At 52.3% G+C, this 14,714-nt stretch overlaps 1 protein-coding gene across 3 annotated transcripts in view; it reads left to right on the top strand.

Annotated features, from left to right (window-relative positions):
- The window catches only part of TTC39A (tetratricopeptide repeat domain 39A), a gene marked incomplete at both ends in the record, with an annotated part of 49,568 nt that extends 38,903 nt beyond the window's left edge, over positions 1–10,665 (top strand). For all 3 annotated transcript variants that reach the window (XM_080693247.1, XM_080693249.1, XM_080693248.1), the window contains 7 exons: positions 617–778; positions 4,632–4,723; positions 6,771–6,891; positions 7,813–7,924; positions 8,304–8,418; positions 9,885–10,001; positions 10,542–10,665. In XM_080693247.1, the coding sequence (XP_080549373.1) occupies positions 617–778; positions 4,632–4,723; positions 6,771–6,891; positions 7,813–7,924; positions 8,304–8,418; positions 9,885–10,001; positions 10,542–10,665 (843 nt within the window). The remainder of the gene's footprint in view (positions 1–616; positions 779–4,631; positions 4,724–6,770; positions 6,892–7,812; positions 7,925–8,303; positions 8,419–9,884; positions 10,002–10,541) is intronic.
- Between the last annotated feature and the right edge of the window lie 4,049 nt (positions 10,666–14,714).

Below are 14,714 nucleotides of genomic sequence, written 5' to 3'. Positions count from 1 at the left end.
GTGCCAGGGACTGCGGGAGCCATGGAAGGACTTAGACAGGAAGGGTCCCCGGCAGTGACCCTAGCACTGAGCGTGGCCCACAACAGACCACACAGTGGAGTCCTGGGGTCTCCAGCTGGCCCTAACAGGCAAATGCCTCAGACCCGGTAACCTCGTGCAAGCTCCTGGGATTTTAGAAATGTATGGCACAAGCTGGGTGTGGTGGTTCATGCTTGTAATCCCAGCATTTCGGGGGATCTGAGTTCTTGGCCAGGCTCAGTGACAGGCCCTTGCAACTCAGATCCTGTTTCAAAATAAAGAATAAAAAATGGGGCTAGGAATGTAGCTCGGAGGTAGTATGCCCCTGGATTCAATCCCCAGTACCACACAAAAAAATTGAAATTTATGGCACAGACATTATATTGCTATACTATTAATGCCCTCCACTGCCCGCTACCCCCACCGGTGTGGCTCTGTCCCACACTCCATAATCTAGGAACCCCAAATCCAGAGTTCCAAAGAGGGTTAGCAGCCGGCTCAAGAACCTACACAGGGACAGAGGGTAGCAGCGGGACTGGAAGCCAGACCCTGGGTGCGGGGGTGGGCAGGGCCGGCTCATGCTGCCTGTGGCCCCCAGGCCATCCGGCGGTTCGAGGAGTGCTGCGAGGCGCAGCAGCACTGGAAGCAGTTCCACCACATGTGCTACTGGGAGCTGATGTGGTGCTTCACCTACAAGGGCCAGTGGAAGATGGCCTACTTCTACGCCGACCTGCTCAGCAAGGAGAACTCGTGGTCCAAGGTGGGCTGGCGCCAGGTGCTGGGGCGCGGGGAGGCCGGGCGACCCAGACTGGCCAGGGCCCCCAGACCAAGGGCCAGAGCCTTGGCCGTACACAGATGTTCCAGCGGGCACCGACCAGGACCATGCGTGCTAACAGGACCTGAGGTAGAAGGGACCAGAGTCAGGAGGAGCCGAGAAACTTTAATGTTCGTTCGGTGTTGGGAATGGATCCGAGGGCCTCGCACCACGCGAGGGCGTGCTCTGCCACTGAGCCGCACCCTGGAATTATGAGGTGTCAGTTAAGATGCTTGGTCAGCGGGAACGGGCTTGGCGCACGTGTCTAGGCGGGCACCGTCCACGAGAGTGCTGCAGTGGGAATGTTCTCTGCATCGTCACAATATGACAGCCACCAGCCACCGCATATGCTGAGCACTCGAAATGGGCCTAATGCATCTGAGAAACGGAATGTTTTAAATTATGTTTGCTTTTAGTTTTTATTTACTTATTTATTTAATTTTTGTGTGTGTGGTGCTAAGAATGGAACCCAGGGGCATTCTGCCTCCAAGCTATACCCCCAGCCAGCCCTATTTTTTAGTCTTTATTTTGAAACAGGGTCTCACTGAGTTGCAAGGGGCCTTACTAAGTAGCTGAGGCTGTCTGAGAACCGGGATCCTCCTGTCTCAGCCTCCCAAATGCTGGGATTACAAGTGTGCGCCACCATGCCCTGCTATTATGTTTACTTTTAGTTAAGTAGATTTTAAAAAAAATTTTGGTACAAAGGATTGAACCCCTGTCGCGTTCTACCTCTGAGCTGTATCCCCAACCCTTTTTATTTTGTATTTTGCTTGCTTAGTTGTTGAGGGTCTTGCTAAATTGCTGAGGCTGATCTCAAACCTTTGATCTTCCTGTCTTAGCTTTCTAAGTACTGGGATTTAAGGCATGTGCCACCATGCCTGACTTAATTAGACTGTGTTTTTTTTTTTTTAATTTGGTACTGGAATTTGAACCCAGGGGCATTCTACCTCTGAGCTATACCCCTGATTTTTTTTTTTTTAATAGGGTCTTGGTGTATTGCTGAGGCTGGCCTCAAACCTGCAATTCTCATATCTCAGCCTCCCAAGTACTGGGATTATAGGCATGGGCCACCACGCCCAAAGTGGGGAGCCTTTGTAAATTAAAAGTGGCTGTCAGTGGCCTTCCCATGGAGTGAAGCAGGCAGATGAGCTCAGCACCGGGAGAAGAGCAGGCCTGGGCGTCCCCAGGGCTGCTGTGAGGAGCTGAGGCCCTCCCAGGTGTCAGGAAGCGTGGCTATGAGAACCAGCTCACCCTGTGACTTTGGGGCAACAAGTCTCTGTGTCTACAATGCTCTCAGAGGCGTTTCCTATGAAAACCAAGGGTTGTGGCTGCCTGAGTTCCGGGGCCTCGGCCATTCCTAATCTCCAGCACTTCCACCATACGTTAGTTCTGTCTCCGAGAAGGGCCTGTGGCCCCTGTCCACACAGATCCCTCTCTACCTGGACCTTTAGAATGGACCCTGTGAAGGCCTTCAAGTTTCCCCAGTGCTCACAGCAAGGGGGAGGGAGACCCAGCTGGTGGCAGATGTCTCTGAGCTGAGTCCTGGAGGATGCGGAAGACACCGGAGCCAGGGGACAAGGAGAGCAGAGGCTCTGGGCGAGGGCGCTGCCAGGAGGTTCTGTGTCACCTGCCGACAGCTTGGGGTAGAATGGAGGGGACCAGAGGGTCCCTCCTTCTCTGAGCCACTTGCTGTAAGCTTCTCAAGAAAACACCATCTGCCTGGCACGGATGCTGGTGGCGGGCTCCAGCAAGGGAGATGTGCATCAATGGAGAGCAAGCAGTCAGGTGGCCCTGGGCACTCAGGACTCCCATGGGGAGGTGGCTGCCATTGTCCGTGACATCCCAGGTCACCATGTCCGTCCGTCCTGACTCCTAGCGGCACAGGGGAGGCTCTTGGAGGAGTGGCCAGGGAGACGCCAGTGGCAGGCCATCCTGAGGGGACAGGAGTGGGAGCAGGGTGTCACCTCTGAGCCATAGCACCAGGAGGGCGGGTGGACCTCCTGGAGCCTGGCAGCAGGGAGGTGGCCAGGGGCTGGTGCAGTGACCGAGGGAGCCACTAGGTGGAGCTATGGGAGTCAAGAGCTAGACCAGGATGGGCTTGGTGGCCCATGCTTGTAATCCCAGCATTTGGGAGGCTGAGACTGGAGGATCAGGATTGTGGTTTGCACACAGCCTTGGCTACTTAGTGAGGCCCTCTACAACTTAGTGAGACGCTGTTTCAAAAATAAAGAATAAAAAATAGGGCTGGGGGTGTAGCCCAGAGATGGAATGCCCCTGGGTTCTACCCCAGTACCGAAAAAAAAAAAAAAAGGAGCCAGGTGGCCAGGTGTGGTGGAGCACACTTATAATCCCAACATTCGGGAGGCTGAGTCAGGATCGCGGTTTGTGTCCAGCCTCAGCTGCTTAGTGAGGCCCTTTGCAATTCAATGAGACCCTGTTTCAAAATAAAGAATAAAAAATTGGGCTGGGGGTTATAGCTCAGAGGTAGAATGCCCCCTAAGTTCCATCCCCAGTACCAAGAAGGAAAGAAAGAAAGAAAGAAAGAAAGAAAGAAAGAAAGAAAGAAAGAAAGGAAGAAAAATAGAGCCAGGCATGGTGGTGCGCACGCTTGTAATCCCGGCATTTGGGAGGCTTGAGACCGGAGGATTGCGGTTCGTGGACAGCCTCAGCTACTTAGGCCCTCTGCGACTCAGTGAGACCCTGCTTCAAAATAAAGAATAAAACATAGGGCAGGGGGTGTAGCTTGGAGGTCAAATGCCTCTGGGTTCCATCCCCAGACCCGCAAAAAAAAAAAAAAAAAAAAGAATAAAAAATAGGCATGAAGGTATAAATTGGAGGTAGAATGCCCCTGGGTTTCATCTTCAGTACAGAAAAAAAAAAAAAAAGCTGGACAAGCCGGGTGTGGTGGCAGACACTTGTAATCCCAGGATTCAGGAGGCTGAGACAGGAGGATCATTTCACAGACAGCCTCAGCTACTTTAGTAGGCCCTTTGCAACTCAGTGAGACCTTGTTTCAAAATAAAGAATAAAAAATAGGGCTGGGGTATAGCACTGAGGTAAAAGGCCCCTGGGTTCCATCTCCAGTACCACACACACACACACACACACACACACGTGCGTGCACACACACACACACACACACACACACACACACAGCTGGACAATAGGCAAAGTCACTAGGACTCCCTCTCAGGGTGGGGGGGGCGGCAAGGGCCACCCGGGAAGAGCAGGCTTCCACAGGGGGACTTCTTCCTATCATAGACTCCAGGGTGGACTGGGGCACCGGGATCCGACATGGTGGCTGCTTTCTGCCTCTTCCAGAGACTAGACTCAGAAGTCCTGCACCCTTTCCTTCTCCACCCTGTATTTTTTTCTTGGCCACTGGCAGGTATTTTCCTTGGCAGCAGCCCCAGGAGGCAGGAGTTGTGGTTCAAGGAGAGGCCACTTGGGGGCAGCACAGAGCCAGCACCTCTCCAGCGGGAGTTTGGGGCAGGCACACAGGGACGGTGCTGTGGGCTGGGGAGCGCCGGTCTGCTCCGCCTGCCTGCCCAGGTGGGCTCAGCTCTGCCTGCCTGCCCAGCTGGGCTTTGGTGGGAAGGCCCTCTCTCGAGTCTCTGTGTGGCTCTTTCCTCCACTGCTTCAGGCGGAGAGGGTGGCTGCGTTGACAGGGGCCTCTCTCGCTGTCTTCCGCACCCCCATGGTCTCCCGGACCTCGGTGAGGTCCAGGGTCTGTGCCGCCTGGGGCTGTGTCTGGAGCAGGGTTGCTGACACCTGCGGTCGCTGGGTCTCGCTCCCCTAGGCCACCTACATCTACATGAAGGCCGCCTACCTCAGCATGTTCGGGAAGGAGGACTACAAGCCGTTCGGGGACAACGAAGTGGAGTTGTTCAGGTGGGCCCGCCGAAGGCCCCATCCTTGTGGCCAGATGGCCAGGCTCCTCCCAGGGCTGCGGGGATGGGCAGTGGGAGTTCCCCAAGACCCTGCCCGCACCGGGGTCTCCCATCGCCCCCACCCCTGGCTGCTGCTGCTGCTGGTGGAGCCCTCCGAGACTTCCTTCACCAGCGGTCTGTCTGCCTCCTCCACCACTCAGCCTCTTCCGTCTGGTCAGTAGGACAGGCGTGGACACGAGGCCCAGGGAAGGGAAGGGCCTCCATTGAGCTGAGTCAGCCCAGGGTGCCCTGGGGACCCAGTGGCGCCCAGGAGTTGGAGTGGACCAGCAGGATCTTGCTGTTTCTTGACCTCAGAGAGTTTCAGCTCCATCATGAGCTCCAGTTGCAAGAGCTAGGTAACAACTGGATAACCTATTGAAAGAGCCTGGTAGCCGGCCATGGTGGCTTATAATCCCAATGCCTGGGAGGCTGAGAGGATCAGTAGGATTTCAGGTTCGAGGCCAGCCCCAGCAACATAGCGAGGCGCTCAGCAACTTTGTGATACCCTGTTTCAAAACTAAAAATAAAGCCAGGTGTGGTGGCGCACGCTTGTAATCCCAGCAGCCTCAGCTACTTAGTGAGGCCCTCTGCAATTCAGTGAGACCTGGTTTCAAAATAAAGAATAAAAAATAGGGGAGGAAGTGTAGCTCAGAGGTCGGAATGCCCCTGGGTTCCACCCCCAGACCCACAAAAATAAAATAATAAAAAATAGGACTGGAGGTATAGCTCAGAGATAGAATGCCTGTGGGTTCAATCCTCAGTACCACAAAAAAGGGGGAACTGGGGTATAGCTTGGAGGTGGGATCCCCTGGATTTAATCCCTAGTACCTCACAAACAAAAAAAAAAAAGAGAGTGAGCCTGGCAGAGGACCTGCAGCCTAGTGCGCGAGCCGCCAAGTGCTGCTGCTTGCATTCTTCCTGTGCCTCTGCTTGCTCCTGTGAGGGGTCGTGAAGGTGGTTAGCGGGAGCCCGCCATGGCCAGCCAAGAGCCTTCCTGCGGTCGTGGGGAGGTTGGTCGGTCCCAACTCACACCTGGAAGCAGGTGCAAGATGAACTTCCTGGTTACTGCATTTGTTACTTATGGAGTGTCCTGTCTCATAGAACTCTTCCAGAAAGCCTGTGAGGGCAGGCTTCATTATGAATACCTTAGAGATGAGAAAATGGGCAGGAGAGCCTCCACAGTGAGCAAGCAGGCCAGGAACCTGGGGCGGCCTCACCCCTACGTCCAGCTGTTTCCTGAGCTAAAACTGCTCAGGCCTGAGGTCACAGTCACACCCAGTGACTATGGCAGAAACTGGAGGGTGGGGAGCTGGCTGGGAGGCCCCAGATGTGGCGGTGTGGCCAGCCGCACACCGCCTTTCACTCTGCCCTCAGAAACACCTGCAGGAGCCGCAGCTCCAGAGGCCGGAGTTAATTAAGGGCTTGGCTTGGTAGGTCCCACCCTTGCTTAGGGTGTTGAGCTCCTCTGTGAAAATGGGCTTACACTCCCAGGAAATGGGGCCTGCCTGGGAGCAGAGGAGCGACCACTAGGAGGCAGGGCAGGCCTAGGGGCTTTGGGTATCTTCTTGCTCCTGCCAGAGGAAGTGGCCAGGTCATGAGGTCAGGCCCACCAAACAAGCCACCGGCTGTCTAGACCTGGAAGCTCTCTAAAATGTAACACTCAGCCCAGCGTGGTGGCACACGCCTGTAATTCCAGTACTTAAGAGGCTGAGAGCTGAGGATTGCAGGTTCAAGACCAGACTCAGCTATTTAACAAGACTCTCGGCAACCTAGTGAGATGGTTTCAAAACAAAACCAAAAAAAATTAAAAGGGCTAGGGTATAGCTCAGAGGTAGAATCTAGCCTCTGGGTCCAACCCCTAATACCATCTCTGCATTCCAAAACTCTCACCATACAGATGGGGAAACTGAGGCGTGGAGAGGGGGCCAAGCACAGCTGGTGGGCAGGGGACCCTCAGTCCCCTCGTGCTTTGACTTACCCCCTCTCCACCCTCCCGGTTTCTCTCCCAGAGCCGTGCCAGGCCTGAAGCTCAAGATTGCCGGGAAATCTCTCCCCACGGAGAAGTTTGCCATCCGGAAGTCCAGGCGCTACCTCTCCTCCAACCCTGTCTCGTTGCCAATCCCTGCTCTGGTGGGTGGGAAGGTCTGGGCTGGCCTGCCCTTGGGGTTGGGGTATGGGGACTGGATGAGAGGAGGGAAGGGGGTGAGGGGGCTTCACGGTGCCCTGGGACTAGGGCAGGAGCACAGGTGTACCACCCAGGCCCCGCCCGGGGAGGTGCTGGAGGGGCAGAAGAGCCGCTCTCCCGCGGGGCCTCACCTGGCGCCAGTGCTGTCCCTCTCACTAGAGCATCCCAGCTCACATCATAGTCACCCCTGAACAAAACAACTGTGAGGATATTAAGGCCTAGGAGATGAACTAGCTTGTCCGGCTGGCACCACTAGAGTCAGGATTTGAACTCTGGGGAGAATAGGAAGGAAGGTGACAGTCTTACACTCTGTTGTTCTGAGGCACTTTAGTGATCTGTGGTTCCTCCAGCACAGGAGGCAGCCCTGCCAACTGGAGCAGGGAGGACTTCTTGGAGAGAGCGGGGTGGGGCCTGGTCCTCAAAATGGGAGAGTTTGGACGGAGGTTGGAAGAGGACCTAAGAGTACTGAGGGAAGCCACGAACAGAAAAGTAGCTGGAAAATATTGGCAGCTACGAGCACAGCAGTGGGGCTGCTGGGCTGGGCCGTCTTTTCTTTGCATGTGCAGTGCTCTTGTGTGGTAGGCAGGCGCTCTAGCACTGAGCTACCCCAGCCCAACACTGGGCCATCTCAAATCCTCACTGAGTAGGTGCTCAGTAAAGATTATATATGCAGTAGGCTCCCTCCGCTCTACCCTCAAGCCCACGGCTTTACGGGCTGGGCTGAGACTTGTCTTGGAAAGTTAGAGATTGAAGGGCCTTTATAGACCCTATGATCTGAGCTACCCATTTTATAGATGAAAAACTGGAGCCCCATTGGGGCAGAAGGCTAGGACTGACACCCCCCCCCCCGCCCTCCCCACCCTCAGGAAATGATGTACATCTGGAATGGCTACGCCGTGATCGGGAAGCAGCCGGAACTCACAGACGGGATGCTTGAGATTATCAGCAAGGCCGAAGAGATGCTGGCAAAGGAACCAGGTGACTACGCTCAGGCCCTTGAACCTGCCGGTCTGCAGTTGAAGGTTCCCTCTGCCATAATTGCCCTTCCTCACCCCTCCACCCTGGTAACTAGCCGTCGTCTTTATAGGCAGACCTCCGTGTAGTTCTGGGCAGCCATCCCTTATCCCTGGTCGAGGCGGCCTCTGGGCTCTCACGGTCCCAGCTTGTTTCAGTCATTTCTGACTCTGTATTGTCATGGTCTCAGCATCTGTCAGTCCTTTCCAGAGGCCTCCATCCCCAGGACAGGGGCCAGGTCTGGTTCACCTGTGTCTAGGCCCCACCTAGAGTAGGGCTCCCCGAGTGACGCTTGCAGAAATGAGCGAGCCAGCCTGTCTGCTTCCCCCACACCTGTTCCCAGAGAATGAGTTCTCGGCGGATGACGAGTGCTTGGTGAAACTGTTGAAAGGCCTGTGTCTGAAATACCTGGGCCGGGTCCAGGAAGCTGAGGAGAATTTCAGGAGCATCTCTGCCAAGTAAGTACCTCTGACTGCTCCACTGGGCCTGGGTCTCCTGGCAAGAGCTCTCAGGGCTCCTCCATCTTCATGCCCACCCTGCAGCCGGCTCCAGCCAGCACATACCACCGTTTATCTCCTCTGTGCCAGGATCTGTTGGGCGCAGACAGTTCAGACCTCTGTGGCATCACACCGCCCAGCCCAGGAGCCTGTCTTTGTCTCCAGTGAACAGTGTCCCTGGGGTTTGTAGTAGAGGTGGATAGCTCAGGGCAGCCCTGCCTAGGACACTCAGGGCTGTGCTACAGGAAAGCAGAGGGAAGAGAAAAGGAACCTAAAACTAACGGGAGATACCAGGAAAGGTTCTCCAGGACCAGCATTCAAGTGTGTGTACGGGGTGGGGGGAGCTGGGCGTGGTGGCACAAGCCTATGATCCCAGTACTTGGGAAGCTGATAGAGGAGGATCGCAGGTTAGACGTCAGCCTCAGCAACTTAGTGAGGCTTTCAGTAACTTGGTGAGACCCTATTTACAAATAAAAAATAAAATAGGGCTTGGAGTATAGTGTAGAGGTAGAAGGCCCCTGGGTTTCAACCCTAGTACCACTAAATATATAAACAAACAACCCTAGTACCACTAAATAAATACATAAACGAATGAATGAGGTAATTAATTAATATGGAGGGTGCCAGGCAGAGAATGTAAAGGAGAAAGTTTGAAGTTATAGCATGAGCGGATGCCTGGACACAGGACAGACACCTGAGGTCAGGGCGACAGTAACGAGGCCCTTCCCTGCCTGAGTTGAAGCTATAGAGAGAAAGGGTTGGACAAGAAATAAAAAGGGCTATTCAGATTAGGGAGGGCCTGGTTGCTTTGTTCACAAGATTAAACTTTGTCCAGTAGCTAAAAGAGAGCCAGGAAGGATACTGGATCTGGCTGACTTGGATTTTAAAAAGGCATCTCTGGGCAGCCTGGAGCATGGGTCAGACGGGATACTTTAGCTGGGTGTGGTGGTGCAAGCCTGTAATCCCAGTACTTGGGCAGCTGAGAAAGGAGGACCTCAGGTTCAAGGACAACCTCAGAAAGTTGTGAGACTCTCAACAACCTAGCAAGACCCTGTTTCAAAATAAAAATAAAATAGGGCTGGGGTTGTTGCTCAAAGGTAGAATGCCCCTGGAGTCAATCCCCAGTACCACAAAAACAACAAGGAAACGTACCAGCTTAATAATTCTTCGACTTGGAGCAGAGGGGATGGGTCTGTGGTGGGGGAAGGGTAAGGATGATGGAGCCAGCGTGGCCAGGGAGTCGGGCCCCCAGGTACGAACCTGGAAGGCTCCTGTGGATCCTAGCCTAAGAGGAAGCAGTAGGATTCTTCCCGAATTGGAGTTCAGATCAGGAAACCCTCACATGAAATCTGAGAAGGCTCCAGAGGAACGGCTGAAGGACAAGTCAAAGGCAAAGGCTGTGAGCCACGTCCTCCTCTGTTCTGCAGCGAAAAGAAGATTAAATATGACCACTACTTGATCCCCAATGCCCTGCTGGAGCTGGCCTTGCTGTTTATGGAGCAAGGCAGAAACGAAGAGGCCATTAAACTCCTGGAATCTGCCAAGTAAGGCTTGGGTGCCCTCAATCTGTCCTCTGCTCCCCAGGCTCAGGAGCTGGGGCAGAGGGGCCCAGGCAGCAGTGAGCATGGTTGCTGGTGGGGCGGGCAGTCCAGAGGTGGCATCCCTGGGGACCCGCTCTGACCCCCGTAGGAAAGCTTCTCCTCCATTTACGGGAGGAACTGGAATGTCAGAGGCAGGAGGTGAGTTTCCAGGGGTCCCAGCACAAGCCAGCTGTGGGGCTTCTGTGAGGGCCAGAGCTCCTGCCTTCCAGCCCAGGCACGCGTCTCCTGAAACCACCCCTGCAAGCTTAGCCCCACAGGCCCGAGAATGGCTTCGGAGGACAAGCGCCCAGGGGGAGGGGCAACACGCCTTTTGGGTTAGTCCTTCCATCAGGCAGGGTTCAAGTCTTTCTTTGGATGCCACAGGGATTTAAGCCCCTCAAAGCCTTCCTTGGCTGGGCGAAGCTCCCACAGCTCAATGGGGAAAAGAAGAAAGACCTCTCAGAAGAAGCAGCTTCATGTGTCTGATTTTCTGTTCACTTCCAGGCAAAACTACAAGAATTACTCCATGGAGTCAAGGACACATTTTCGAATCCAGGCAGCCACACTCCAAGCCAAGTCTTCCCTGGAGAATGGCAGCAGGTCCATAGCCTCATCAGTGTCCTTGTAGCTTGTGCAATCCTTCCAACCTGGGCTGGAGGACCAACGGACAGCTGGACAGAGCTCCTGGAAACATTTCAAAAGACCCCTGCCCTGCCCTGCCCTGCCTTTGGGGTCCAGCGGTGCTCCAGTGGGAAGGCAGCACAGCAAAGCACCCGTGCAGGCACAGCCGGCATCCCACCAGTGCGGCCACGGGCTGTGCCCAGGGCCAAGCGGGTGGGGCCTGCTGCCCCGACCTCATACGGGTACTTGTTTTTCACTGTGATGTTTAAGAGAATGTATGAACAGTTTACATTTTCCTCAGAAACATATTGATGGGATTATAGTTGGCTTAAAAAAAAAAAGGAAAAACCACCACCACTATCCACCTGTACGTGTTTGTTTCCACCCACACTGCTCTGTAGGTAAATCTCTTTACAAGACTGTGAAGGCCAAACTGCTTTCAAACAGCTTCTGAGGCTGGAGGACTCAGGGCTGCCAGAGGGCCTGCACTTCAGGCTTTGGGGCTTGTGAGAGTAGTACGGAGGTCACAGACACCCACCATCTTCTCCTACCTCATTTAAAAATCAAGTTTCAGTGAGATGAAACGAGCCTATTTGTAGAAAAATCAGCCTTCACCAATAGGAAATGGGGGTGCCAGGCCTCAACAGAGACACTACGTGCCTCTTTGTGTGCCAACACTAGGAAGTTTAGTGGGGAAGGGTTGGGAAAGAAGGCACTTAAATACTAGTCTGCATCTTCTGTATGCCAAGCTGAAGCCACTGGAGATAATTTATGAAACATAAAAATCTGTACTTCAAGGTACATTTATTTACTAATAGTATTATTCTTAGAAATAGAATGATTATTCTTGGCCTACTGTGTTACGTTTTACATTTTTCAATTAAAAGATATTTAAGTAATAAAATTCATAAAATTCATACAATTAAGAGATCATGCAACATCTATTTTAATAAAATGTGTTGCTTGAATTTTGGGGCAGGGCAGAAAGTCTTGATCAGAAGCCACATGGCCCATATATGCTTTAAGACTATTTGATATTTAAACATTTTTTAGATAAGTCACCAACATTTAAAAATGAAATTTCAGCCGGGCGTGGTGGCGCACGCTTGTAATCCCAGCATTTGGGAGACTGAGTCAGGAGGACTGCGGTTTGCAGACAACCTCAGCTACTTATTGAGGCCCTCTGCAACTCAGTGAGACCCGGTTTCAAAATAAAGAATAAAAACAGGGCTGGGGGTATAGCTCTGAGGTAAAATGCCCTGGGTTCCATCCCCAGTACTGCCCAAAACAAACAACAACAACAACAAAAAACTTGCAATCCTCCAGTCTCAGCCTCCCAAATGGTGGGATTACAAACTGGGCCACCATGCCCAGCTCAAATAGAGGCTATTTTAAACACATCTAATACCTTTCTGCCCCAACAGCATTTGAATTTGTAACTTCTGGGGCCAACGTGCAAACCTCAAGTTCAATGACTGATGAACTGCAAGTCCTGATGTCAGCATACTTCAATGTGACCATTTCCCTAGAGGGAAAATCATGTACACACTGAAGATCTCCATCTGTAAACTGTGACTCCCCAAATGCCTGAATGCTCTATCTCTAAGAACAACCAGCCGCCAGCATCGTGGCCTCTAGTGAACACTTCTGAGCACTTGCCAGGGGTCGAGTTAATACATGATATACAATACTGAAACAGTGAGTTTAGACAGAGCATTCTCGTTAGGAAACAACCCTTCATTTGAGATCATCTTGTGCACCGAGTGTGGTCAGTAGAAATGCTATGAAAAAGTGCTCATTTTGTCAGAACTAGACAAAAGAATGCTCTCCATAGACAGCAAGCCCTTTGCAAGCTTTCTCCAAAGCCTAGATGTTGGGAAGGACAGGGTGAGGGGGTGACTAGGGATAGGTGGGTTCTCGTGGCTTCCCCACAAGTAGAGGGCTGCTGACTGCTGAACCAAAACACTGGTCACTAGATACCAATCATCTGTTTACAAAAACCTCCATCAACACTCATTTCAGGTGCTTTGTTTTTATTTTTAAATTGTTAGGATGATTTCTTTGCCAGCATTTGACGCTGTTGACTTCCTGCTGGGCTTCGTTAGCCTGTGTCACGTTTGCCTGGGCCGCCCTGGTTGCAGGCTGCCTGATAAGACAGATCAGTGGGGTTTTGCGTCCTTTATCCCACTGGCCATTTCTGAGACCGCCTATCAGAAACATGGAGAGTGAGAACAGTTTTTTTTTTCCCTCCACTGTTTGTAGCGGGTTTCTTATTGCCAATTTGTGAGATACTGAAGACACCATTATGTCACTTGCAGGACACCAGTTTTGTTGGGGAAAAGGGAAGCACTAGCCTCAACATTGAGTTTATTAAAACTTCTCACGAGTTTCATCAACAGCCTAGACAGTAGCTTCACAAAAGTAAACATGTTAAGGGAAGCAGACAACTCTTCAGGGGCCCAAACACATTTTCTTGCTATATTTATGTGGCATTCTCCATCTGCAGTGGGCAGTCAGGAGGGTGTTGTGCTTCAGGGCAACATAGCACCAGGACTGCGACAATCCCGTGGGACCACGAGGGGGGGAGGCAGTTTCACATCAGATACACTGCGACACACAGTTGTGGCCACAGCTCTCTCCTCTTAACACCGGGCATACTGCTTGAGGTAGTTGTTCACTTTATTCCAGTTCTCCTTGTCCCAACAATGTTCTGCAGTTTCAATATTCAGTGAATAATCCAAATTCAAAAGATCAGTAAAAGCTTAAACCCCAAACAAGATCCCAGCCAGGGCCATCAATTGAATGTTCTCTTAATGAACTTAGACATATTTCTCCATCTCTGTGATGTTGGGGTGCCAGACCTGGGTCAAGCATTTCCCTTTGGAAGCACCACATTGTAGGCATCAGGGACTTCAAGCTGAACATTTCCACTCTGGTAGTGAGCCCTCGCCTAGGGTTATAGTTAGCTGAAAACAACGAAGATTGTTTGAGCCAGGAAAGTGCACTTTACGAGTACAAGGTAAATTATCTTCAAGTTCTGCAACGTCTGGGCACCCGCAGACGGGGCGTGGCTGGCAAGACACAGTCCCTCTCTGCTGCATGGCTCCTGGCGGTGAGATTGGAAGTGGTGGGGCAAGGATATCCAAACTGGTTTTTTTTTTTGGGGGGGGGTGGTACTGGGGATGAAACCCTTCTACCTCTGGGAGGGCTACAGTCCCCAGACCTATTTTTATATATTTTTTTTATTTTTGGAAACAGGGTCTCTTAAGCCAGCACGGCCGGCTTTGAACCTGTGCAATCCTCCTGTCTCTGCCTCCCAAGCATATTACAAGCGTGCGCCACCACACCTGGCCAAACTGGGTTTCTAAAACCAAATCCTTGGCCTTTGAAGTCCAGTCATGGACTTCTCAGTCTGTGTGTGTGTGTGTGTGTGTGTGTGTGTGTGTGTGTGGTACTCGGGGTGGAACCCAGGGGCTTTTCTACCTCCGGGCTATAAACAGGGTCTCACTAAGTTGCTGTGAGCCGCACTAAGTAGCTGAGGCTGGCTTCGAACCTGTGTGATCCTCCTGTCTCAGCCTCCCAAGCGCTGGGATTACAAGCGTGTGCCATCACATCCGGCTGACCTTCTCAGTCTTTGAGTCATTTTTGGTCCTTATTTGTCTAAATAGCGTAGACCTTCCCACCATATTTGCCTGCAGAAGCAGCTGATCAAATGCAAAATGTTGTCCAGGAAATTGGAAGACTTGGGTCAGGTGTGGTGGTACATACCTGTAATCCCAGTACTTGGGAGGCTGAGATAGGAGTATTGCAGGCCCTCTGCAACCAAGTGAGACCCTGTTTCAAAATAAAAAGAATAAAAAATAGGTTTAGGGGTGTAACTCGGAGGTAGAATGCCCCTGGGTTCAAGCCCCAGTACCGGGGGAAAAGAAAAAAGTGTCAGGCATAAGCCAGTACTTGGATGAGACAGGAGGATCACAGGTTCAAGACCAGCCTCAGCAATTTTGTGATGCTTTCAGCAATTTAGGGAGATCCTGTTTCAAAACAAAATGTAAAAAG

This window comes from Muscardinus avellanarius (genome assembly GCF_963383645.1).
Source record: "Muscardinus avellanarius genome assembly, chromosome: 3".
NCBI lineage: Eukaryota > Metazoa > Chordata > Mammalia > Rodentia > Gliridae > Muscardinus > Muscardinus avellanarius.
This window is presented reverse-complemented; position numbering and strand designations above follow the sequence as displayed.